The following is a 27,079-nucleotide window of genomic DNA, read 5'->3' on the forward strand; positions in this document are numbered from 1 at the left end:
GTATTCTGATAATAAGTCATGCACTTTGGCAACAGTTTGAGCACTCCAAATCCCAACCTGGACCCACTTCAATGATCATCAATCACAGAATGACTCTCATTTTTTGGACACTTCTCTAAATGTGGCTGTTTTTGCAATAGTAGATTTTTTTGACTGCAGAGAGAACGCTCTAAAATAGTAATTAATATCAGAATTAGCAGAAGCATAAAAAATTGGTGATGGTGAATGTTCACTTTCCCATGATATATAACTGATATATTCCATATTCCATAATCCATATTTAAATAGAAGATGAATTTGGTCTGTATTTTCAGAATGCATCCATTCAGTCTGAGCTCTACTGTTGTCTGCACTTATGGGTTTCATTAAAGGTGACATCTAACACCCATTTTCACAAGTTACCCAGGTCTTAGTGAAATGATTGAGACATTCTTTGGTCAAAACACCACAGAACTATCCTCCTCCTGTCTAAACTGCCCTGTTCAGAAAGATTGGTTTTTAGTGCCTGCTGCTTTAAATGACAATGAGCCACACACAACTCACCCCCAAGCAAGCAGCAGTGTCCAGCAAGGAACTCAGAAGCTGTTGTTTCAGCTCAGTTCTCTTCCTTCGCTGCTCTCATCTTTTTTATGTCAATTTTAGATATATTTTGACTTGTTTCTCTCATTTCTCTCCACGCTCTTTGCACTCTCACTTAAGCACAGTTTCGATTGGAGATACTCCGATTCTGAAATCTCCAAACTTGATGTCAGAGTATGAAATGAGAACGGCTCGTTTTATTCCAAGCTTTCTGACTTGGCACAAGTTTCACAGTTTGTGAGCTGGTAGCCTCCAGATTTATACATTAATGTGCACATGCACTGAATTTGTGATTTTGTTTTTCGTAATATGACCCCTTAAAAAATCTCCCAGTTAAAGGTTCTCTGGAGTGGCTTGTTCTTATGAAAAACCCTTCAGAGAAGGGTTCTTCAGAGAAAAGAGAATTTCCTAATAGCATAAAGGCTCTATAACAACCAAACAATTTGCAGAGAAGTGTGCATTCAAACCATGAACCACTGAGGAACTATTTTTTTTTTTTTGAAAGATTTCAGACTTCTGTTGAAGAGCTGTACTGACAGTGTATATAGTTTGAAGAAGCTGGATAGCAACCAATGTTGGGTGACTCAAAACAAATAAAACACAGTTGAATGGTCTGGAATGAAGGCGCTAACACATCTGTCCAAAGAACTGTTGACGTTTTATTGAGGTGAAAAGCAGGGCTGCATGAGTTCCAATAACCACAAAAATGACTTGAATCTCTTCGCGCCCTTCCCTAAACGTCAAGCGACTGTGGTTTAGATAGAAGCACAGATACAGAAGAGCCATAGAGGTGAGCTGTCTGAAATGGAATTTGTTTAGGTTTGGCAGCGGGACATGGATCACTTATCTGTTAAACTAACATGCCGCTTCTCTTCACAGAAAGACTCTCTTTTTAATGCGGCAACAAAGTAACCTCTTGTTTTTCTTTTCCTAGGTTCCAGACAGAAAAGGTGGCTCATATTTTTGGTTGGTTCTCTTTTATACTTCTGACAGGAGACAAAATAAACAACTTAACAAGCGCACCAGCCCCTCTGCACGTTGTGTCTTTTGTTGTACCTCTAAAAAGCCATCGAGAGATAAGAATGAGCAAAAGACTTAAGCTTAAGACTTGCAGAGATGTTAGTTTGGTTTTGCTATATGCTAATTTGGTTTTTCACATTTAATTATAAATCCATATATGTAATTACAAACTGATTTCCACAAAGGATTACAATTTTCTGCCAAAAACAAAGCTAAAACATAAGTGGTTTATTGTCTTTCCTCAAAATATGACTCTTTCTAATTAAACTGATTTGATATAAAATACACATTTTATGCTCGCAATTAGTAAGAAAAACTCACAACGACATGGAGTTTGGGCCAAAAAAAATGGTTTGTTTTGCAATATTTGTACTCAACACCAAATAGGGGTGGCACAGTGGTCTGTGAGGAGTTTACTGTGTTCTCCCTGTGTCTGCGTGGGTTTCCTCCGGGTGACTGTCTGTGAGGAGTGTGGTGTGTTCTCCCTGTGTCTGTGTAGGTTTTCTCCGGGTAACTGTCTGTAAGGAGTGTGGTGTGTTCTCCCTGTGTCTGTGTAGGTTTGCTCCAGGTGACCGTCTGTGAGGAGTGTGGTGTGTTCTCCCTGTGTCTGTGTGGGTTTCCTCCGGGTGACTGTCTGTGAGGAGTGTGGTGTGTTCTCCCTGTGTCTGTGTAGGTTTTCTCCGGGTAACTGTCTGTAAGGAGTGTGGTGTGTTCTCCCTGTGTCTGTGTAGGTTTGCTCCAGGTGACTGTCTGTGAGGAGTGTGGTGTGTTCTCCCTGTGTCTGTGTAGGTTTCCTCCGGGTGACTGTCTGTAAGGAGTGTGGTGTGTTCTCCCTGTGTCTGCGTGGGTTTCCTCCGGGTGACTGTCTGTGAGGAGTGTGGTGTGTTCTCCCTGTGTCTGCGTGGGTTTCCTCCGGGTGACTGTCTGTGTGGAGTGTGGTGTGTTCTCCCTGTGTCTGTGTGGGTTTCCTCCGGGTGCTCCGGTTTCCTCCCACAGTCCAAAAACACACGTTGGTAGGTGGATTGGTGACTCAAATGTGTCCGTAGGTGTGAGTGTGTGAGTGAATGTGTGTGTGTGTGTGTGTGTGTCTGTGTTGCCCTGTGAAGGACTGGCGCCCCCTCCAGGGTGTGTTCCTGCCTTGCGCCCAATGATTCCAAGTAGGCTCTGGACCCACTGCGACCCTGAACTGGATAAGGGTTACAGATAATGAATTAATTAATTAATACACCAAATAGCTAAGTGAATGATTCACTAAATTCATGATCTGATTTGATACAATGGCATACATCTTATAAAACAGCATGAATATTGAGGGTCTGAAAATGTGCCTTTTATTAATGTGTTTATTTATCATCCATGTTTCATTGTAATTTGAGTTAATTCAGCTTGTTAGTTAAGACTCCTGAATCACACAGTGTTACTATGTTGAGAGGGTGAAGACTAACACGTTATGGTATGGTGTGACAGTAGCTGGAATACTGCTCTGTGCTTATGCAGTACCCCATGAGTTCCCCAAGCAAATCTCAATCAGCTCAGAAGTCTCTACTAAGGCTCAACGGCCAATGAGTTTGTCAACACCTTGACTAAACCACTTTGAAATATCCAAGACTCCTCTGAAAGCACTGTGGCTGAACAGAATCAAATGGTGCATGTGAAGACATCATAATTCTGTCAGAGCAGGGATTAACTCATAGCAAGATGAAGCACATGAGTTTCATACAATGTTGCACAAACTCAACACTGTCCTGTTCACAGTAATAAGACATATAACACATTCTTTTAACTGTGGCAAAAAAATGTAAAAATTTGCAAACCATCTGAGCTAGTGAAAGAAAGAGTGAAAGAAAGAAATGAAAGAAAGAAAGAAAGAAAGAGTGAAAGAAAGAAATGAAAGAAAGTAAGAAAGAAAGAAAGAGTGAAAGAAAGAAAGAAAGAAAGAAAGAAAGAAAGAAATGAAATAAATAAAGAAAGAAAGAAAGAGTGAAAGAAAAAAGAAATAAAAGAAAGAAAGAAAGAAATGAGTGAAAGAAAGAAAGAAAGAAAGAGTGAAAGAAAGAAATGAAAGAAAGTAAGAAAGAATGAAAGAGTGAAAGAAAGAAAGAAAGTAAGTAAGAATGAAAGAAAGAGTGAAAGAAAGAAAGAAATGAAAGAAAGAAAGAAAGAAAGAAAAAAAGAAAGAAAGTGTATATCAGTAGGCTGATGGGAGAGCAGTGCTTAGCGGGAGACGCTCTGAACAAACGCAGCCAATCAGCTTCACGGCCACTAGGGAATTCAAATTTGCTGAGCTTTGCACTGAACAGTGAAATGGTAGCAGATTCACATGAGCTTCATCTCACCATGTCCAATAACAAATATTGACTAGAGGTGTAAATACACCCCCAAATAAAGCTCCTCTGTTGGACTCTGGAGTGATGGGTCTCCATCTAACAGCACTGGTATGAGTCGGAGTGGCATCTGTGATCGAGAACTCATCACCCATCATCAGTACCTTAATATTACCTTAATATTAAGGTGGCTGAAAACAATCAAACCCTCACAGCAATTTTGCAATATCTGGTGTAAAATTCAGAAGTAAAATCTGTCACTGCAGCAAATGGGGACCCCTTATTTTTAGAAAGACTGGGCGAGCAGATGTCCACCTTCATTTAGGAATATCACAGTTTGATGATGGGGTCGTTCCTTGTCGTCTTCTATGGGAAGCATCCTCTTCGCAGTGCCGTTTGTAAACAGAAGTGGCATGTAAACCAACGTGGCACAAACGCATTAATACATCAGGCAATATTCATGACAGGTTACGTTAAACGAGCTCCTATTTCAGCATACTTCTACCTACAGGCATTTATGGAGCAATCCTCTGATGACTTGGGTTTGCGGTTTTAAAATAACGGTGCCTTTTGAGGCAGGGCTGCCAAATGCTCCATTATGGGTCACGAAAAATGAAAGGAAAAACAAAGCCAAGCAAACCACCTAGACATGGAGACAGTGTGTGTACTGGTGGGAAGAAAAGAATTTCACCCACTAATGTATGCCTCCTACCAAACTGAATTCATCTACAGGAGATGAAAGGAAAGTACAGACCTCCCCCTCTTTATCAGGGCATCAACAGCACACTGACGGGGCGTCAAGATGTAGGTGGACGTCAGAAACCCAGTGGTTTCACTTAAACCACAAAATCAACAAGGTTAACCTAATCAGCGCTGGCTAAAAGATAAGCAAAGCCTAATTAGTGAAAGTATGCACCACACTGACATCTGCACAGTTGTAATTACAAAGTAATTAGACTGCAAAATGGGCCGCGCCAGAGAGAAACTGCTTAGTATGGCTTGTGCTGCTATTCGGTTTGGGGTTTTACAAGAAGAAACCCTGCTGTTGAGCGCAGGATTTGTGTATTAGCCTGAGAACATTCCTCCTGGCACTGTTTTAGTGAACAAGCTAAAGCTGGCAACTCCAGCATGTACCAATATGTTCATGTTTGTGCAACATTTTTGTCTTTTAATGACTTTTGTTTCAAATAATTGCAACGTACTATAATTGTTGCTGATGTTTTATGTTTTTCCAATTAACCAAATAGTCATGGTTGGTTTTAAAGACCATTGCTAAGTTTTGGAACAGTCAGGGGCATTCATTTTGGGTCCAGGGGCACCACCCTACTGTTGACCATGAGCAAAATAATACGGTATGTTTATTGCTGCTGTGTATAACCGTACTGTATTCTCAATATTCTGGTTTCAGCTCTTTGGCTGAGGGACTGTAAACACTGACTTGTCAGTGTCTTGTTTTTGGGAGGGGGGGTCGGGGTCTTGTGTTAAGTGTGGTGTACTGAAGTCTGTGCTGATTTGCTTTTCAAAATGGAAGGCTGTGATGGTGTATATTTTGAGATGTGTATCACTTCTGGTTTGATACGATTTCCATTTTTTCATTTGTCAAGTGTTGTTTTGTTAAACATCCTGGACCTGCTTGGTCACTCAGCTGGCCATTTAGCTGAAAGTCCTGCATTAGGTGTCCATTAGATTGGAAGAACTGACCGTGTATGCAGAATTCTGTAGCTATCAGTTTTTTTTTTGTTTGTTTTTTTTTTATTTGTGTACCATGTTTATTTTGTTAACAAGACGAGAACTAAGTAAAAATAAATAATTTCTAGACAAGGAGGCGACAAGCGTCACTGTCACACAGCTCCAGGGGTTGTGGGTTCAAACCCGCTCTGGGTGACTGTCTGTGAGGAGTTGGTGTTTTCCCTGTGTCCGTGTGGGTTTCCTCCAGGTGCTCCGAACTGGATAAGCGGTTACAGACAATGATTTTATTAACAAGGACTATTACAAAATGTAATGCACATTAGTTAATGAAAAACTAAAAACAGTTATTTAAAACAAACAATAATAATAAAAACAGAAAACCAATGCAGTTGTCATGGCAACAACATTTACAGAAAATAAAAGTCAATTCCTGACAACTGATGCATCTGTGGCTACTCGGTTTTCCAAATCAGAGAGATTTATCTCCAAGGCTAACTGTAAACACACACAAACAGGGGCTAGCCTTTCCTCGTTGTCTTTTACAGTTTTAAACATCTGGAGCACCAGCTAAGTGTGTTTATTTACAGCTGATGTATGTATTAAGCAAAACGTGACAAATTTGTGGGACACAAATGGCGTTCAACACATAGGGTAGTGTCTCTTTATAATCATGCTATCAGGAAAGTGTACACAAACGTGATATTCTGCGCATGCGCAGTCCAAATCGAGCAGCTGCACACATCTGGTAGCGACAGCTTTAACCTTTCTCACCATTTGTGTTTTGTGTGAGTATTGGAACGTAATTCAGCAGCGGAAGATGGCATCAAGCAAGAACACGAGAACGTAAGAACACATAAGAACCGGTTGAAAAACGGCCCATGACTTACCAGCGAGAACTTCCTGAAAACCCCTCATTCACTGCATCAGAAAGGTGCTCTTGCGATATGACGTCTCAAGTCAGTATTTAAATGATTCCAAATGCTTTCAGACTGAACAGAGATCTGCTGCTCAATGTAAATGTAGATAGTTGAAATGAGTCGACTCCCAAAGAATCGTTTTGTCAAGAGTTTGGGTGTTGCTCGTATGGTGATTCATAGAACACTTGGAGTCGACTCAGTCTCGGTTTGGAAGTGCTTTTGGCAGCGCACTTTGAACTTATTATAAAATATTGATGTTTAAAAAAATGCGAAATGCATTTGAACACAAACGTGGCCATATTCCTTTCGTAATTTTGGATGTAAATGTGTTTTAAATCTAACTAATACGTGTTTTAGTCAAAATACTAAGATTCAAATGAATCAAAATCATCTGCCAAAATTGACACACGCTTCAGTGATGTCTGGACTCTACTATTTCCTATATACCTATTTCTACTTGGTGAGGTTGTATTCTCTGAACCAGAAGACAAATCCTTTAAGTTAGTCGCTCATACCAATAATGTGAAGGTATATATGAGAACTTGGATAAATATTAGTTGCTTGTACTATGAAAGAGTGGAACAGAAGTATCAGTGACAGAGTGTGAGTAGGCAACAGTCAGCAGAGCCCAATTTGAGGCCGAGCCACTGTTTGAGAGTGATGTATAATGGCACGCCCCCACCCATTTGGCAAAAACACATCATGCCACTGAGAAGAGTCAATTTGGAATTCCTTCACGAAGATCTGCTGCTTCATATTTGTTTAACATTTAGCGGAAATTTGAAAATGGACTTATTTTGAGCAACAAAAGTCAGAGGAACAGTTACCAGAGGCAGCGCGCCACAGCAAACATAAACAGAGCCATAAACCTCGGCCTTGTAGCCACTATCAACAGCGGCACTTGCGTGGTGGAGACTCTTAATGATTGTTTAGGCTTGATTTCTATGTCATTACCATGAGCTTGGTTGGGATAACATGATATAACTCAAGCTATTCCTGCCATGACTATGCATTAGGCTTAATATTTTCCGCAGCATCGCATTTACTGACGAGTGTGTAGGCTGGAATCCGAAGCCTATAATTAGACCCACGCACGCACAGCCTTCATAAACTAGACTAAATATCACATAAATACTGCACTGAGTCTTTACAAGTTGTCATATTCCAAGCGGCCCCAGTGACAGCCATGTTTTCTGTTTACCCACTTCAGCTCTTAAGTGTGGAGCCGAGAAAGTGGGTACTCCATCAAAAGAGAACTGTTTGGGTTGTCGCTTTGCTTTCTGGACCGAATAGCCCTACAGGTGTCAAAGAATTATCTCAAAGCTGCAACTGACGTTGGTGCTCAGAGCGTCCAGGTGGGTACAGTATAGGGCAAAGTTGCTGTTTGATTCTTGGTGTCTGTTGCGATTCCATGCACATGCATTCATTCATTCATTGTCTGTAACCCTTATCCAGTTCAGGGTCACGGTGGGTCCAGAGCCTACCTGGAATCATTGGGCACAAGGCAGGAATACACCCTGTAGGTGGCGCCAATACTTCACAGGGCAACACACACACACACACACACACATTCACTCCTACGGACACTCCTACAGCCAATCCACCTAGCAACATGTGTTTTCGGACTGTGGGAGGAATCCTGAGCACCCAGAGGAAACCCACGCAGACACAGGGAGAACACACCACATTCCTCACAGACAGTCAACCGGAGGAAACCCACGCAGACACAGGGAGAACACACCACACTCCACACAGACAGTCACCCAGAGGAAACCCACACAGACACAGGGAGAACACACCACATTCCTCACAGACAGTCAACCGGAGGAAACCCACGCAGACACAGGGAGAACACACCACACTCCACACAGACAGTCACCCGGAGGAAACCGACGCAGACACAGGGAGAACACACCACACTCCACACAGACAGTCACCCGGAGGAAACCCACGCAGACACAGGGAGAACACACCACACTCCTTACAGACAGTCACCCGGAGGAAACCTACACAGACACAGGGAGAACACACCACACTCCTCACAGACAGTCACCTGGAGCAAACCTACACAGACACAGGGAGAACACACCACACTCCTTACAGACAGTTACCCGGAGAAAACCTACACAGACACAGGGAGAACACACCACACTCCTCACAGACAGTCACCCGGAGGAAACCCACACAGACACAGGGAGAACACACCACACTCCTCACAGACGGTCACCCGGAGGATACCCACGCAGACACAGGGAGAACACACCACACTCCTCACAGACAGTCACCCGGAGGAAACCCACGCAGACACAGGGAGAACACACCACACTCCTCACAGACAGTCACCTGGAGGAAACCCACGCAGACACAGGGAGAACACACCACACTCCTCAGACGGTCACCCGGAGGAAACCCACGCAGACACAGGGAGAACACACCACACTCCTCAGACGGTCACCCGGAGGAAACCCACGCAGACACAGGGAGAACACACCACACTCCTCACAGACAGTCACCCGGAGGAAACCCACACAGACACAGGGAGAACACACCACACTCCTCACAGACGGTCACCCGGAGGATACCCACGCAGACACAGGGAGAACACACCACACTCCTCACAGACAGTCACCCGGAGGAAACCCACGCAGACACAGGGAGAACACACCACACTCCTCACAGACGGTCACCCGGAGGATACCCACGCAGACACAGGGAGAACACACCACACTCCTCACAGACAGTCACCCGGAGGAAACCCACGCAGACACAGGGAGAACACACCACACTCCTCACAGACAGTCACCCGGAGCAGGAACACTACCTGCTGCACCACCGTGCTGCCCCCACATGCATTCATTCATACTTAACTACAGTAATTCTAATTGTTAAATCAGAAGGATTAAGTGCTTTAACATTAGCAACTGGAGATGGTCCCAGTCGAATATCTGAATAACTGCTATCCGCCAAACATCAACAGAAAATCTGGATTCGATTTTGGATTGAACATTAAAAGGGTTAAATAGGATCCTCAAGGTGACCACAAATATGCAGCCATGGGGGTAGTTGGGGGGGGGGGTCTATTAAACAGCTTTTATAAAAAAAAACAAATAAAAAGTGCTCCATTTGAATCCAAAAAATATATACGAATATTTATAATTATCCAAATTTATTGGCGGTTATATTTCTAACTAATAATTATATAGCTTACATTTTTTTAAATCCCTCACAACCCCCACCAGCATCACCCCCACAACCCAGGAATTACGTCCATGTCTGAAACTGATCTAGCTTATAACAAATGGCAGCTGCATACACTGTGATGTGATGTTGTTAGTCGTTTCTTTCAATATTAAATACTTTTCAACATCTACTTCAACCAAATCAATGAATAGCCAAGGTTTTAATAATTCACGTCAGCATTTCATTACCTAGCACTGTAGTAAACATTGTATAACATCCATATTCTTACTCCAGCTTGCGTCTTCAATACTGATATGATTCAGTAATTGTCAGTCTACTTTTACTTTGAATTCAAGAAGTAATGTAAACAATGCTTTTCTTGTATTGAATATAACAGTGCCATAAGGCTGTGGGCTATTCAGCTTGTTTCTGAAGGTATGTTCTCATATATACACACACACACACACACACACACAACTTGGCAGACAGATTTACAGCTGTGATTATGCGTGTGTATTTGCACCACGCCTCCATTGCCGTACCTGCAATTAAGCTTTCTGTTAGCGAACCATTACGAGGTTCTGGATCCCGGCACAGAGATCCAAAAGAAAAATGATCATTTGGCGCTGTATCAAGCAGCAGGGCCCCTTTCAAAGTCCATCATTTAACAGGTAACAGATCCCAGCATAGGCTTCATTATGGAGGTACTCATTATTTTGTAATTCCTGAGCCCTGATAACTAGCTAATACACTCCAAATGGACGATAGATAGGCCTGCAGGTCTTTCTGTTGTTCTCTCTCTCTCTCTCTCTCTCTCTCTCTCTCTCTCTCTCTCTCTCTCTCTCCTTCTTCTTCCTCGTGTGTATGCCGAATATTTGTTTGGCAGTTACCATAAAGTTCCTTTCATCACATTCTTACGTACACAGCGAAGCAGGCAGTTAACTGCTGTGTTATTACTCAAGGGGAAAGTTGGAAAGCCGCCCATTAGGCCCGCAGGTCATTAAAGCAGTGACAACAGAGACGGCTGTATCTCATTTGCACTGTGATCTAGCATGCACTTTCACAAAAGGCGCCAACGCACGCCGCCGAAACGCTCAGAACTTTCCGTGATGGAGCACTACGCTAATATAACAGGGGGCCCCCATGTTGTTTTGAAAAATCTCAGCAGTGTAAACATTGTATAGATAGATATTTTTTTCCACGTATGCCGAGTGTGCATTCCTTGCTAGTGAAGACATGTGAGGAGGATAAGCCACAAGGCCTATTATGAGATCCTGCTGAATTACCCTGCCCTCCTCCTTTACACAGGGCCTGACAAGAGGCTGATTGGAGCATCACACCTGCTTTTTGTGTCCAAATTACAGTGTTGAGATGTCTTTTTTTTGGGGGGGGGGGAAGGCACTCACCCTCCACCCCACTCTCTTTATCTGTGGTAGGTCAAATGGACAGTTTATTTGAACATAATAATTCTGATGACTTGTGCACCTCCTATGAGATTTTACACTGTGGCTGCTTGGCAAAACGCTGTTGAATCCAGACTCAAGCACAAGAGTTTTATTAACTATTCAGGACCCACCGCATCAACACTGCTAGTGTGTAATATATACAGTGTAATGCATACATTGCTTGTAGAGTTAATCATGACAATCATTCAAAGTCTACAAGATTCCTTCTCTAAAGCAGACTTCTGTAGCAGCACGTGATCATTCTCAGGGTTAGATTAAAGGATTCTTATTGTATTCATCTGGAAGCAGTTGCTAATTCTCAAAGCGAAATCAGATCTAAACCAAGCGGTTCATGCCATGTTTGCATTTGCTTTGGAGATTTGGAGACGCATCCACTGGCTTTAATATGAAACAAATCCAGCTCATTTTCACCTGAGCTGAGATCGTATGCAGTGTAAGCGTTCTGCATCTCCTGCTTTAGTGCCGTTCAGTGTGTATTTTAAAGTCCTGTTCCGTAACCCTGAATATCAGATTAGCCTCAGGTCCACAGCCCAGGTGACACTTGTTGGCAGTGACACAATCTGGCATAACCCAAGGTCTTAGAGTGATTATGTCATTACTCTCTGATCGCATGGGACAAGATGAAAAGAATGTAAGCAAGAGGAGGGGGGGCTGGCTAATCCTCCTCAAGGTGTCCTCTTTCAAGACCCTTTCTGTGGGGCTTTGTCAGGGGCTTACACGGCCTGCTGCCCCGTTCCCCCCCCCCCCCCCCCCACACCCACCCCTTTTTTTTTTTTTCGAGAACGAGTGGGGTTGGGGGGGGGGTGTTGTTCACCGCCCCTATCGGATGTCCCAGACACAGCGGAGTCAGGCTGGCCCGAGAATGACAGAATCAATGGGCTGGGAAAGAGCCCTGCCAAAGGGACTTTAAATATCTCCCCACCTAAACTTTCCCAGGAATTACATCATGGCAGCTTGCCTGTGTAGGACCACAACAAGAGGAAGAATAGGAAAAGAAGAGGTCAAAGAAAGACTGAAAGAAAGACAGAAAGAAAAAGAGAGATAATGCTAAGTAATAAGTGAGAAAGCAAAGCAGTTGACTTCATGCAGATGGAGACTGAGGGTTGAAAGTAAAGAATGCCAAAGTCTCAGTCGGGTGGACACAGGAGCTGCCCTAAGGTCACCCACCGTAGCCTCTGATTTTACACAGCCAACCAAGTCAAATAAACAGGGCCACCATGAGGGAGGACTCCAGGTGCCCGGCCCATGTGCCTTGATCTGCCGAAGTAGACTCTATCAAAAAAATAAAAAATAAACAGCAGCGTCCAGTCTCAGACAGCTGACCTGAAAAAGACAGTGAAGAGGCCTTCCCTAAGGCAGTCTAACCATGAAGCATGCTGTTGGTGCGGCGGTGGAGATGCTGAGAGAGTTATCTGAAAACGCCAGCACAATGGGTGGGCCAGCAGAAAGGCAAACGTTCCAATGGAAACTTCTATTTCTAAACAATAGCGGGGCAATAAATAAACACAAGTTTGCAATAGCAAAACATTTGTCATGGTGGAGCCGGAGGGCATGTATGCGTGCTTGCATTAAAATTCAGCCACTGAAAGTGGGCGTCTCGCGGTGAATAATGTTACCCAAGTACCTCGTCCAAACAAGTTGGTGCTGATTCAGGAAAAAGCCATTTACATATTCACATTTGCGGGAACAGGAACCTAACGGATGTTTCTAAGCCAACGCAAAAGTTATTCCCGTTCATGTGCTACCACTAACCGCAGGTCGTGACACACCGTGGGCTTAACAAGCTCTCTCCACTTCACACTGGAGGAGTTCGGAGAGAGACGTCCCCCACTGTGATTACTAATTGATGCATTGATCAGACTCCCCAAGTGTACATTCTTCACATACCTGAGCCACTCATCCATTTTGACCTTCACACATTAGAGTCTGTGTTCTCTCTCTCTCTCTCTCTCTCTCTCTCTCTCTCTCTCTCTCTCTCCTGTTCGGGCAAAGCACACCTGCTCCAACAAGGCTGAGGACTAGGAATTGCCCAATCAAGCGTGTCTCTTAAGGTTTAATCCTAACAGACCTAAACAGAGGGACGGTGCTTTCTGCTAATTTCAGTGTCAAAAGCTCTGAAAATAAATATATACATAAATAAAAGACAACCAAAACACGCCGAATGTTACTCATTTCTACTAATTCACACAGACCAACTGAGATAAAACTCATATTTGATGGTCTACCACTTTCTGATTGATCTGTCTATGTTCAAGAAGGCGATTCTGCTGTTGTTTGTAGAACCACTGCTATGTTGTAGAACAAAGGTCAGCTGGTGTAATAATAAAATCTGCCAGAATGCAAATGTATACTTTGTAAAATGGATATAGAGTACATTAACAACTAACACACATTATGTCCAATTCAAACGTACTGTGCACATTCATAATCATTACAGATACAGACCGTTATAGATGTACCCCAGTAAACAATTAGCCGTTGATTCAACGTTGAAATAACGTAATGACTGCCGTCTAATCAACGTTCTCTTAAGGTTGAAAATGAAAGTTGAAAAGACGTCCAAACACAGACATTGAAAAGACGACTATTAGACGTATTTTGGACGTCCATTGACGTTATTAATTGGTCCCGAAATAAATTACTTGTATAAAACGTGTTTTGGACGTCCACTGACGTTATCGATTGGTCACCACTTAACTAACTTATTAAGATGGATTTTGGACGTCCACTGACGTTTAAAATATGTCCTTGACGGACAGACTCCTTTTAGACCTATTCTGAACATTCAGGGACGTTCCTTGTTTACTGGGGCAACAGTTATTGTTCTGTGTCTACTTCCGATAAATAACCACATGTCGTTAATCTGCCGTTTACATATCTCTGCTGTCTGTTGTTGGTTTTTAGTTTAATACATCATTTGAACACAGCAGCTCTCCCTCAAACTGTGTGAAAAATTCATAAAGAACGAAGAAAGAAAGAATAAAAATGCTCCAAAATTGGCTGGAATAATTTCATTTAAATAAGTTAATAACGTTATTTAAAGTTACTAAATACACCTTTTTAATTGGACAGTGACGATATCCTAAGGCGGTGATGATTCCCAATTGCAGTCCTAAGCTACGCCTTATTCATGAAATAAAGCAATCAAAACAGGACAGGGATGGTCTAGGACCAAGATCATGGTCCCAATCTGTTCCAGTAGCATACACTTCTTAAGAGAGAGAGAGGTGAGACGGGCAGCTATAAAGAGTCCGGAGAATGAGACAGAAGCCATTACCTTGGTGCCCTCATCTAGTTCCTCACTGTTGGAGAGCGTTGCGTTGAATGCTTCGGTGTGCTGAGGGGTCTGCTCTTTCGGCCTCTTCCGCACTTTCCTTGCCTCTGCCCCCTCTGGGAACGTTCCCTGGCTCCACAGCACCACGGCCAGCACAGCCAGCAGCCAAAGGCGCATCTTCAGTTCCCAGCCAGCCCCTTGCAATACAGCCAAAGTTTTTGAATCCCAAGGACCAGCCTCTTTCCGCGGGCACAGAGGAGCACTCCGCTCAGGACCAACCCGAGGCAGCAGCTAAACGCGATGTCTTGATGAGAATAACGTAAAAGGCTGGCACTCCTGCAGATGTTGGTGATAATGTTCCGATTTAGGGAGCAGGGTTCAGCAAGGTCTTGGGGTCCTTTTGTGCTGCTTACTCGACTGTGAAAAATGTCAAGTGGAGAAGTCCCAAGGAGTGACAGATTGCAGCTGGTCTGACAGCAAATAAACCCATTAGTGAGATTTTTCACGCTTCCTGCCCCATGGGGTGAGGGGGGTACCGCAGGGTGCCTGCAGAGGAGGGGCCGGCGATGAGGCCGGCAAAGGAGAGGACAAGAACACGAACACTTAGATTGCCTTGCTCTGTGGTACTCTGAATCCCTCACACTTTATTAGGTCTGCGATTGCCTCTGGCGCATTCCTAATGACAGAGCCTCTTTGGGGCTGCGGTCAGGGATGCAGATGAGCCGAACGATCTCTGGCAAGCAGCACCTAGTCCTTTGCCCATCTGTCTTCTGCTTCAATTCCTTCCAGTAGCTGAGGTGCACCAAAAAAAAAGAATGTCTGTAGGGAGCTGATCTTGGAGCTGGTCCAACTGCCTCGGCCTTTGGCCTTCTATTGGCTTCGATTCCTCACAGGGAAAGACTGGTCTCCCGCAGCCGCCTTCTGTAATTTCTGCAACTTCACAAAGTGAGAGGCACTTCACGGCAGAGCTTGTGATGATTCCTCTGACCCTCTCAGACGCAGCCACTTTCAGGCACGACTCAGCAGCCCCTAAGTCAACAGCCAAGTCCAGCGGGGTGACAAAACCACAAGCACACTCGCCTGTGAGTGCAGTCTCTGTCTGGACTGTGTGGTGGGTCCTGCCTGCACTACGCCTGCTTGTTTCGACACACTTGCTTTTTCCACTCTCTCGCACTCCTACGCTCCTGCTCCCAAACTCCCTGACTAAAGCTTACAGGAGGGCTCACAGCAGAGTTTATCACACACACTCTCCCCTCCTTTTTTGCTCTCTCTCCATTTCTCCCCTCTCCCCGTTCTCTCTCTCTCTCTCCTCCCTCTCTTCTCTGATTCCCCTGGCCTCCCTTTTCCTCATCAGTAAAATTGGCAGCCCCACTGGGTTGCTCAGCCCTGTTTTATCTCACAAATGAAATGTTCAAGGGAGAGCTCAAGGGAGAACTCCTTGGCTGACTCCAGGGGATGTGTGTGTGTGTGTGTGTGTGTGTTCTATTCTGCTCCAGACTAGGTCATATACTTAATTCCTAAAGCTCCAGAGGATTGAACTACTCATAAAAGAAAAGGCTCTGGCTCAATTGTGTGGCATCTGACATGTAAATAATTGCGAAGGAACACATTAAAGCCAGGGTGCGATACAAGTTCCCGTTTTTATCTTTTTACAAGGAGTCACCTCAATGATCTTCTGCCCTAAAGTGTGCCACTGAGCAGAGTTTAACACAGAGGACTACAGACTCCAGTAAAGAACGTCCTCCTTCTCGTCAGCATTAGTTTTCTATTTCAGATTTTTTTTTCTATACCCCTTAGGGACACCGTTTATTCGAGTACACTGAGTCATGGAAAAAGTAAACAGTGCCTATGTGTCAGTGCCTATACGTCTCATCTGATTGGGCTGAAGAAATAAATATATGTATTGCATGTTGTACACTCATGAGCCAGAGCTACACTCATTGTGCATTTTATGAGCTCCACTTCCACACAGGTGCCTTTGTAGTTCTACAATGATGTTGCTCTGCTTACTTTCTTAACCCCCTTTCTCCCTGTTCTTCAATGCTCAGGGAGCAGGTACCATTTGGATGGCATTGGTGAGATCTTTCTCAGCGCTACAGTGACACTGACGTGATGCTGGTGCAGAGTGGATCAGACACAGCAGACGCTGCTGGAGTTTTTAAACCCCTCAGTGTCGCTGCTGGACTGAGAATAGTCTGCCGACCAAAAACATCCATCCGACAGTGTCCTGTGTCAATGATGAAGGACTAGAGAATGACTAGTTGCATCTACAAGGTGGACCAACAAAGGTGGTGCCTTTAATAAAGTAGGCAGTTTGTAAAATCCCCAGCAACACTGCTGTGTCTGATCCAGTCTTCCCAGAGCAACACACACTAATACACCTTCACCATGTCAGTGAGAATGACCCAGCACCCAAATCATACCCGCTCTGTAGTGGTCCTGTGGACAGAGTGCACATTTACATTTAGGGCCCTGGGGTGTAGGGTTAGGTGTGCAGTTTGTTCTCCCTGTGTCTGAGTGGGTTTTCTCCAGGTGCTCTGGTTTCCTTCCACAATCCAAAACACATGTTGGTAGGTGGATTGTGTGTGCAAAGGTATCCATAGGTGTGAATGAATGTTACACCCTGTGATGCACTGGAGCCCTGTCCAGCCTTGCACCCAGTGACTCCGATTAGGCTCCAGACGCACCTCCCCTCAACAGAATGAAGCAGTTACAGAGAATGAATGAATCCAATGGATGAACATGTCATTAATTAGCACCCAATAAAAATCTTTTTTTTTAAATATATATATTTTATGGTAAGCCAACAATGCTACTGTCTTTCACATAAGCTTCTTGAATGTGTCGTGAACGTGGTGTGGATTAGGAAACATTAGCATAGTACTCTGACGCCCTCTTGTGGATAAACCTGGATAACACTCTGGTTAATCAGTCTATTTCTATGAAATGGAGCAGCAGGAAAAGAATTGAAAGACACAAGATTTTTTTTCTCGTCCTGGATTACTTTTCCTTTAAGTATTTAAAGAGGCTTAAAATATTCATTCTTTAATTCATCAACTCATGTAACAGCTCCAGGGTCTTATAGTTGTGTGTTCAGTCCCTGCCTCTGATCACACCGCTTGTAAGGAGTTTGCTGTGTTCTCCCTGTGTCTCTGTGGGTTTCCTCTGGGTGCTACACTTTCCTTTCACAGTCAGAAAACACATGTTGGTAGGTGGATTGGCTATGCGAATGTGTCCACTGGTGTGAGTGTTTGAGTGAATGTGTGAGTGTGTGATGCCCTCCAATGGGCTGGTGCCCTGTCCATGGTGTGTTCTTGCTCTGCAACCGTTATTCCAGGTAGGCTCCAGATTCACTGAAATGAATAAATAAATAAATGAATAATTAATTCGTTAATTTGTTAATCCATCTTCTGTAACCGCTTCTTGATCAGGACACTGTGGGTCCCGAGCCTACTTGGAATCACCGGGTGCCAGGCAGGAACGCAATCTGGACAGTGTTCCAGCACATCACGGCCAATGTTTACGCTATTTACCCAGTAAACGAGGAACGCCCCTGGACGTTCAGAATAGGTCTAAAAGTAGTCTGTCCGTCAAGGACATATTTTAAACGTCAGTGGACCTCCAAAATCCATCTTAATAAGTTAGTTAAGTGGTGACTAATCGATAAAGTCAGTGGACGTCCAAAACGCGTTTTATACAAGTAATTTATTTCGGGACTATTTTATAACGTCAATGGACGTCCAAAATGCGTCTAATAGTCGTCTTTTCAATGTCTGTGTTTGGACGTCTTTTCAACTTTCATTTTCAACCTTAAGAGAACGTTGATTAGACGGCAGTCATTACGTTATTTCAACGTTGAATCAAAGGCTAAATGTTTACTGGGTATTAAATCATTCCCCAATGAGAGAACAGGCTTAAAACAGTTTAACAATGCCCCCTCAGTTTAACTGAGCAATCCTTTGAGTAACTGGAGGGAATAATAAACATAGAGGTTATTAATCAAATAAGACGACACATTAACTGAGGGAACAATTTGTAAACTTAAAGGGACATTTTATGTGGTTATAACTGATTTATTAATTTGAAGGGATACTATTAGCAAAATGACTCAATGATTTGACCGTGGGGCGGCACGGTGGCGCAGCAGGTAGCGTCACTCAGCTCCAGGGGCCTGGAGGTTGTGGGTTCGATTCCCACTCCGGGTGACTGTCTGTGAGGAGTTGGTGTGTTCTCCCCGTGTCTGCGTGGGTTTCCTCCGGGTGCTCCAGTTTCCTCCCACAGTCCAAAAACACACGTTGGTAGGTGGATTGACGACTCAAAAGTGTCCGTGTGTCTGTGTTGCCCTGTGAAGGACTGGCGCCCCCTCCAGGGTGTATTTCCGCCTTGCGCCCATTGATTCCAGGTAGGCTCTGGACCCACCACGACCCCGAACTGGATAAGGGTTACAGATAATGAATGAATGATTTGTTGGGGGGAATTTAAACTGAAGGATTTATTTACTTTTTTTGAGGATTAGGGAACACTAGTTATTTGGAGGATATTAAACGGAGAAGACGCTTCAGTTAAACTGAGGAAATTAATTATATTCCATTTTTTAAAAGGAGACCCATCTGATTGTAGAATCTGGAAGGTTCCCTCAGAGCAGAGTGACCACAGGAGGCGCCATTGTCCCTAACCACTAACATAATCAACACCTTTCAACAGAAGAAGACACAGTTCTGACTGTTACGAGAAATGTTTAGCTCCTAAAAACAATACCAGGTCCTTATCTGAATACCTGTACCGTCCAGGCCCGGCTATCTGTCTCTGGGGGGAGGAGGAGGAGGAGGTTGTGAGAGAAACAGGTGAGTGGAGTTCACCCACGGGGCAGCGTCGCCGGGCCACGTCTACAGGAAACTACTCTCCTATCAAAACGGAACTGAGCGCAGACGGCCCGAACAGTCCGCGGAATACACTTATAGCTTTACGGCTCAGTTTACACCTCTATTCGTCCGTTTCAGCTCAGTCTCTGAAGAGTCGTTTTCTCTTGAATAGGTGGGTTGCTCGGTTTCTTTTGTCAGAGCGGTCGTACTACACGAGAAGGTTGTATTTTAACACTCACAGACGCTAACGGCTAAATGAGGGTACATCTCAAATGGCTCCATGCTCCCTATATAGTGAACGACCTCCGTCATAAAACTAGGGCTTAAACGTTCAAATAGTTGACTACATCTTAAACAGAAAGTCATGCGGAATATAACGGAATAAACAGTGCTCGGTTACAGTGAATAATTCGTTATTATATCACCTACATAGTGCACTACGTAGGGAGTTAGGAGCTAATTGAGTTAGACTTGTATCAAATGAGTATGAGATGAAGCTGGTGTTCTTAAGTGTCCACTCGCTTCAGTCTTATTCGGCTTAATCTATGACTTTGGCATACAATGTTAATTCGCCTCAGCCACAGCCACAGACGGTAACGGTTACTTTCCACACACAGTGTGAACGTTGTTAGTTGAACTTTGTCCTCTAGCCTCTTTCCCTATGAGGTTAGGTCTCTGTATGTAGTAGCCGAAACTGGTTTAAGGTCCTAATTCGAGTCTTCCTATCGAGTTCAATTTCGAAAAAGGGATTTAATTCGAGTAAGAGGCCGGTGGGGATTCAGGTCAGTTGGCTCAGCAATAACGGCTGATTTGGGATGATGGGGTTCGCTACAAAATTACTAGAACTTTTTTGTATTTACAATTTTCATTAACTTTAAATTCTCTAATGAAGTTGTTTGTTGTAAATAAAACGATTAAATTCCTCCTGAGGTCTATCAAAAAATATTTCATAGTTATTTAAACTCCCCAAATGCCTTAAACATTATTTAATTCTACGCCTTGATTCAATATACACAGATCTGTGAATATGCAAGAATGTTTAATCTATGAATAATAGAATAATGTGAATAATTATGCTTTATTGAATATGAATATTGAATTATGAATATGTTAATGACTTGTTAAAAAGATTAAAGTCTATTGTCACTGGGAGACGTCTTTTTAAATGTTTAAATACATGGTAAACATGTAGGCGACGCATTCACCTTTGCCTCTTGGGAGCTCAAATGTTCTCTCTGTGTCTAACAGTGTCCTCCACCTGTTTGTGAGGTGTGAGCTGGAAGTCATGTCCTCCAGAAGGAGAGCTCAAGGCAGACAGCTGGCTGCTGCCTCTATCATCCTGTTCGTGTTCGTGGTGCTGGATGCGAACGCTCGGCCAGCGAACATGTCCGCACACAAGGACAAAAATCCAAGTAGCAAAGAGGCGAATGAGATCCTCCCTCCTGACCACCTGAACGGAGTCAAAATGGAGATGGATGGACACCTGAACAAGGACTTCCACCAAGAAGTGTTCCTGGGGAAAGAAATGGAAGAGTTTGAGGAGGACTCGGAGCCCAGGAAGAATAGAAAAAAACTGGTTGAGATCTTTACCAAGTAGGTGTACTTTCAGGTCATCTACTGCGCATTGGGAAATGACTATAACAGTGCAGAGTGAGGACATATGCAGATGTTTCACACTGTCATTCTTACCCCAAATATAGAGTCATGTTCAGTGTCTGAAGTGTGTTTCATTAGTTTTGTACTGCAGCTATGCTGTTGATGTAGATGTTTTTTGACTTATTCCTTGCGCATGTTTGTGCTGTAAAACTATTTCCCAGATATGGAATAATAAGTCACTCAAACTCTTACTTTAATAACTTTGTATGATTTGGTGTCTTACCTTCAGCACTATGACAGTACGTTAACCTCTGTCTGTTCTCTTGCTAGGGTTGATTTCAATAAAGATAGAAGTGTCAGTGCAAAGGAGATGCAGCGCTGGATCATGGAGAAAACTGAAGAGCACTTCCAAGAGGCAGTTAGAGAGAACAAACTGAGCTTTCGTGCTGTTGACCCCGATGGGGATGGTACGTTTGTGGGCTGTAGTTTGCAGTAGCGCTGAACTAGATGCCGTTTGTAAATCATTATGCTGATGAATAACTTTTACAGTATTGATGGCACAGAAGGTTGCAGTATGTAAATTTGCCGCTAAAGAGTTCCCAAATGTTTTATTGGGTATTCTCCACATGTAATTATATTGTTTTAACATGATATTATATCTGTAGTGTGTTTATTTCCTATATCCCTGTTTCAAGATTCTTTTTTATATTTGGTATAGATAATATTCCCCTAGCATTTAAGCTACAGAAACTAGTCTTCTGAGTCTACTGTATAGGAATTTACTGTAGACAGATATTACAGAAAGTACAGATGGAAACTGCTGACTGTATCACGGAGCTCATGGTCCAAACCCTCCAGCGTTCTCTTTGAGAAATGATTTTGATTTTGCATCAAGCTGACATTGGTTTCAACATACTGGTTGTGAACGGTCAAGTCAAACCACAGGATTTCAACCATATTCACTCAAAATGGTGTTTTTTTAGGACATGTGACATGGGACGAATACCGAGTGAAATTTTTGGCCAGCAAAGGCTTCAATGAGAAGGATGTGGCTGAGAAGATAAAGAACAATGAAGAACTCAAAGTGGATGAGGAAAGTAAGTGAGATTGCAAGATGTTCTGCAGATATCGTCGATACCGTGTACATCAGTCATAAATGTATCATTAATATTGAAGTTTGCATTATTATTTCTGATTCATAAACAGTATCATATTTAGTATTGGGGCGGCATGGTGGTGCAGCAGGTAGTGTCGCAGTCACACAGCTCCAGGGACCTGGAGGTTGTGGGTTCGATTACCGATCCGGGTGACTGTCTGTGAGGAGTGTTGTGTGTTCTCCCTGTGTCTGCGTGGGTTTCCTCCGGGTGACTGACTGTGAGGAGTGTGGTGTGTTCTCCCTGTGTCTGTGTGGGTTTCCTCCGGGTGACTGTCTGTGAGGAGTGTGGTGTGTTCTCCCTGTGTCCGTGTGGGTTTCCTCCGGGTGACTGTCTGTGAGGAGTTTGGTGTGTTCTCCCTGTGTCAGAGTGGGTTTCCTCCGGGTGACTGTCTGTGTGGTGTGTTCTCCCTGTGTCTGCGTGGGTTTCCTTCGAGTGACTGTGAGGAGTGTGGTGTGTTCTCCCTGTGTCTGCGTGGGTTTCCTCCGGGTGACTGTCTGTGAGGAGTTTGGTGTGTTCTCCCTGTGTCAGAGTGGGTTTCCTCCGGGTGACTGTCTGTGAGGAGTGTGGTGTGTTCTCCCTGTGTCCGTGTGGGTTTCCTCCGGGTGACTGTCTGTGAGGAGTTTGGTGTGTTCTCCCTGTGTCAGAGTGGGTTTCCTCCGGGTGACTGTCTGTGTGGTGTGTTCTCCCTGTGTCTGCGTGGGTTTCCTTCGAGTGACTGTGAGGAGTGTGGTGTGTTCTCCCTGTGTCTGCGTGGGTTTCCTCCGGGTGACTGTCTGTGAGGAGTTTGGTGTGTTCTCCCTGTGTCAGAGTGGGTTTCCTCCGGGTGACTGTCTGTGAGGAGTGTGGTGTGTTCTCCCTGTGTCCGCGTGGGTTTGCTCCGGGTGCTCCGGTTTCCTCCCACGGTCCAAAAACATACGTTGGTAGGTGGATTGGTGACTCCAAAGTGTCCATAGGTGTGTGTGTGTGTGAGTGAATGTGTGTGTGTGTGTGTTGCCCTGTGAAGGACTGGCGCCCCCTCCAGGGTGTATCCCCACCTTGCGCCCAATGATTCCAAGTAGGCTCTGGACCCACCGCGACCCTGAACTGGATAAGCATTTACAGATAATGAATGAATGAGTGAATATTTAGTAGTTTATTTTAGGGACAATTTACCATGCGCTCATGCAGTATCATAAAAGTGGTTTGTGTTTGTTTTGTGGTATGTCCACAGCCCAGGAAGTGCTAGAGAGTCTGAAGGATCGGTGGTTCCAGGCAGATAATCCTCCAGCTGACCAGCTGCTGAACGAGGAGGAGTTCCTCTCCTTCCTTCATCCAGAGCACAGCAGAGGCATGCTGAAGTACATGGTTAAGGAGATCATCAGAGACTTGGGTTAGTGTTAATGTGAATGTAGCTGTTCACTTCAGATTGCATTGTCATCATTGTGTAAGAAAAACTACATTTTATTCATTTTATTCTAAGCAAAAATAAAAAAACTAAATAATTTCAATACAACAGTGATTGTGCTGTTGTTTCTGTTTGTAGCATTTGCAACTTACCCTCAACCAAGATCCTCTGTGTTTTCGATAACATTTTTTTTGGCAGATCAAGACGGAGATAAGGAACTGACCTTGTCCGAGTTCATCTCCTTACCCATGGGGACAGTTGAGAACCAGCAGGCTCAGGACATTGACGATGACTGGGTCCGTGAACGGAAGAAGGAATTTGAGGAGGTCATTGATGCAAACCATAATGGCATCGTCACCATGGAAGAGCTCGAGGTGGGTGTTTTGTTTTGTTTTGAATGGGGTAAGACTTGCATCACGACCGAGTGAAACAGGTAAACTTTCGAGTGAGGTAACATTCTTCAAGAAGGAGTAGGAAATATGTTCAGACACATTCTTAACACACACAGATATATAACTAAATACACCCAATGATCAGGCAAAAATAAACTCTATTATAAAGAACGTTAAATTTCCCGTTTCATCAACAACAATACAATATATTTTGAGCGAAAATACTTGGAACACTGTACATTTCAAAATAGATACAATGTTTGATCACATCTCTTCCTACCCAGCAGTCCTGGCATTTTTTTTTCTCTCTCTTGCAGGAGTACATGGATCCTATGAACGAGTACAACGCCCTGAATGAAGCGAAACAAATGATTGCTGTGGCTGATGAGAACCAGAACCACAGCTTGGAACTGGAGGAAATTCTCAAATACAGCGAGTACTTCACTGGCAGCAAGCTCATGGACTACGCCCGCAACGTGCACGAGGAGTTCTAGGATATTCTCCTTAAATCCCTCCACAAAAAAAAAAACAAAACAAAAAAAAACAAATCCTATTCCGCCCAACAACTAAATATGCAGACACATATATACACAGATCCCAAGGATTGGGTACATTGTTGTCTGCCAGGGTTTGGATTGGCTCATTCGAGTTTGAGTGTGTGCGGTTGCTTGAAGTAGTGCCTGGAATGTTGTGTGTGTGTGTGTGTTTGTGTGTGTGTTCATTCTAAAGCCTCTCCTATGTCTCAGTGCAAAGCATTCAGACGTTGATGGTAGTCCTCCTTCGTGTTCTCATGCAGCACAGCCTCGCTCTGTCAGGTTCTGCCTTCTATTGCAGCTCTTGTTCAAACACTGTGTTCCATGGCTTTATAATGCATTTTAGACACTGTGTCACTTTCATAAATGATTGGACAGTTTATGTTGGGGCAAATGTATGTATATGAGTTCGGCTGAGGAAATAATGGCTCTGCGGTATAACCAGGTCTTTTGATTTCCTCGTAGTATTCAGAGGAAATTGCAAGAACCTGAAGCGATGCATTAGTAAATTATGTAAATAATATTGTACTGTGAATATTCCATAATATATAGATGTCTGACTCTCACCAGGGGTTGTTGGTGAGCCTTTAAAGTAAGCGGTTTCACCAAGGAAGAGGAAAGTTCAAGGGCTAACCACCCTAAAGGAGAACGTTGATGCCAAAAGTATGTCGTAACACATGTATATTTGCATCATAAATTAATCATAAGTCTGTCGCACTCAGTCAAATTAAAGATGTATAGAAATTTAGTATAAAAAAGTGTTTTTTTTATTATTATTCAGAATTAAAGTTAAAAGAACTCAATGTATCTTTTAAAGTTTTGGCATAATTTAACTTCAGAGGTTTAAACAAATCCAGAGTGGTCTGATTGTGAAACACAAAGCAGCTCAGATGTACCTCTACATCATGGACTCGGGCCAAAACATTAATAGAAAATACTAGTGTATTTTCACTCATACCTCACTCATAACCCTGCCGTGTGATCACTTTGTGAGGCAGCTTTTAAGCCCATTAAAGACTTCGTGTTGATTCTCGGCACCACAACTACGAACAATTCTGACTTGGTTGTTTTCCGTAGAACTGTGCACTACTATGAAGCCACCTTTACATGTTGATAACTGTATTATGCAGGCGTTTTGAAAAAAGAGTAAGTGTCTGAAATGATTTGCACTTTGAAGAATTTAAAAATAAAGGACAAAATCTAGTTATTGGTAGATAAACCTATATAATATATAATGTTTGTTTATAGAGTTCAGTTTCTCTTTATGGCACATTTAAAGCTCATCCATCAGCCTGCTCTATCCCCTGGAGAAGAATAGGATGCAGAACATTGGGGTGGTCTTTGGGTTTTTGTGGGAGATTTCTCATTGATTTCCTGGCAGTGAGGTTTGATCCGGAGGCAGTTGGTTTTACTTAGCGTACACTAAATAGCACACTGGCTCTGGAATCTGGTACCTTGCTGAGCACTGACTGTTGTACTTGGCGTCCAAAGTATTGCTTGTGGTCTTTAACTCAGAACGCAGAATGAAAGACCAACTTAAATGTTGTTTTCTGTTTCTCCAAAATGAAACTAAATATTTACCAATCTTTTAAAATAGGACAGAAACCCTGTGCTTGATCTAAATATTAATTAAATATTAATGTTTTAATGGCAAAATAAATAAGGGCTTGATACTTTCAGCACTTGCTGTACCAAAACTGGAATATTTCAGTGGTAGATGTTTTAATTCATTCACTTGGAACCTCATTTAAGACGACAATGAGCTGAAGTGGACACTAATGCTTTGCTAAGGGCCCGTTTGCTTTGTGTTTGATTCTGTTCTCATACACTGCTTTCTCGGCTGATGTATTATTACCTCCTCGTGCATGATATGATTTGATAAAGCCATCTATGTACAGTGCATTGATCATTTAATGCCCTCATCCTGTGGAACTGCTTGATTTAAAGCCATTTGTTTCAGCTGTTTTCCCCATATCTTCTTCGAGTTGCAGAATTTCTCAAAGCTTTTAAAGTCAATGTATTTATGCATTAAAAAATACATTTGTGAATTTTTACAATGTGTACCTTAAGACCGTTATTTTACTCTTTGTGGCAGGTACACTGGAACCCTTGCAGCTTAAAAACACAGTTTAGAGGCACATGCATTAGAATGTATTAATTCAATTAAATAAAATCCATTTGCAGACCCACATAGTTACACCTGAGTTTTAGGCAGGAGTTGGCACCAAAGGTACAGCTCACAACAGGATAAAAACGCATGCTGTCACAATTGCTTAGTGATATGTAAACCCTTAACTTCAAAAATGAGGCAAGAAGGTTTCTGTAAGATAAGCATCAAAACAAAAACCAGTATTTCAGCCGTTCCCTGGAGAATACTCTGATTAGAAATACAGGGTGAGTCAAAAGTTACAGGACACACTTTTATCTGAATATCTGGCCTTTGTTTTCGGCCAGTGGTCACCAACTTTTTCACGTGCGAGATCATCTTTTGAAATCTGAACAAATGAAAGATCTACCAGGATTAATGCCAGACTCATTACAATTCAATTTACATTAAATAAAACCACGAACCACTGCATGACACAACTATAGTAACTTAAACACGATACTGAAGCAGCCATAATTTATCGATCGACTGGTTGGCCGCCACTGTTTTAGGCTTTGCCCACAACATGCCTGCCATATTGGATCAAGGGCAAGGTGAGG

General features: G+C 43.2%; 2 protein-coding genes across 4 annotated transcripts in view; one reads left to right on the top strand and one right to left on the bottom strand.

The window, feature by feature from the left end:
* Positions 1 to 14,626, bottom strand: part of c1qtnf12 (C1q and TNF related 12) — a 35,310-nt gene extending 20,684 nt beyond the window's left edge. The window contains exon 1 of the mRNA XM_066673016.1: positions 14,453 to 14,626. Coding sequence (XP_066529113.1) covers positions 14,453 to 14,626 — 174 coding nt within the window. The remainder of the gene's footprint in view (positions 1 to 14,452) is intronic.
* A 4,500-nt stretch (positions 14,627 to 19,126) lies between these two features.
* On the top strand, positions 19,127 to 26,379 carry sdf4 (stromal cell derived factor 4). 3 transcript variants are annotated; one of them, XM_066672553.1, is made up of 7 exons: positions 19,127 to 19,293; positions 20,560 to 20,904; positions 21,238 to 21,374; positions 21,891 to 22,004; positions 23,275 to 23,433; positions 23,647 to 23,822; positions 24,158 to 26,379. In XM_066672553.1, the coding sequence occupies exons 2-7, from the start codon at positions 20,597 to 20,599 to the stop codon at positions 24,332 to 24,334; spliced, it is 1,071 nt and encodes a 356-aa protein (XP_066528650.1). In that variant the 5' UTR covers positions 19,127 to 19,293; positions 20,560 to 20,596; the 3' UTR covers positions 24,335 to 26,379. The 3 variants fall into 3 exon arrangements, with proteins under 3 accessions (XP_066528650.1, XP_066528651.1, XP_066528652.1); XM_066672554.1 differs by lacking the exon at positions 19,127 to 19,293 and adding an exon at positions 19,325 to 19,483; XM_066672555.1 differs by lacking the exon at positions 19,127 to 19,293 and adding an exon at positions 19,846 to 20,093.
* The last annotated feature ends 700 nt before the right edge of the window (positions 26,380 to 27,079 follow it).

This window comes from Hoplias malabaricus, chromosome 5 (assembly GCF_029633855.1).
Source record: "Hoplias malabaricus isolate fHopMal1 chromosome 5, fHopMal1.hap1, whole genome shotgun sequence".
NCBI classification, from domain to species: Eukaryota; Metazoa; Chordata; class Actinopteri; order Characiformes; family Erythrinidae; genus Hoplias; species Hoplias malabaricus.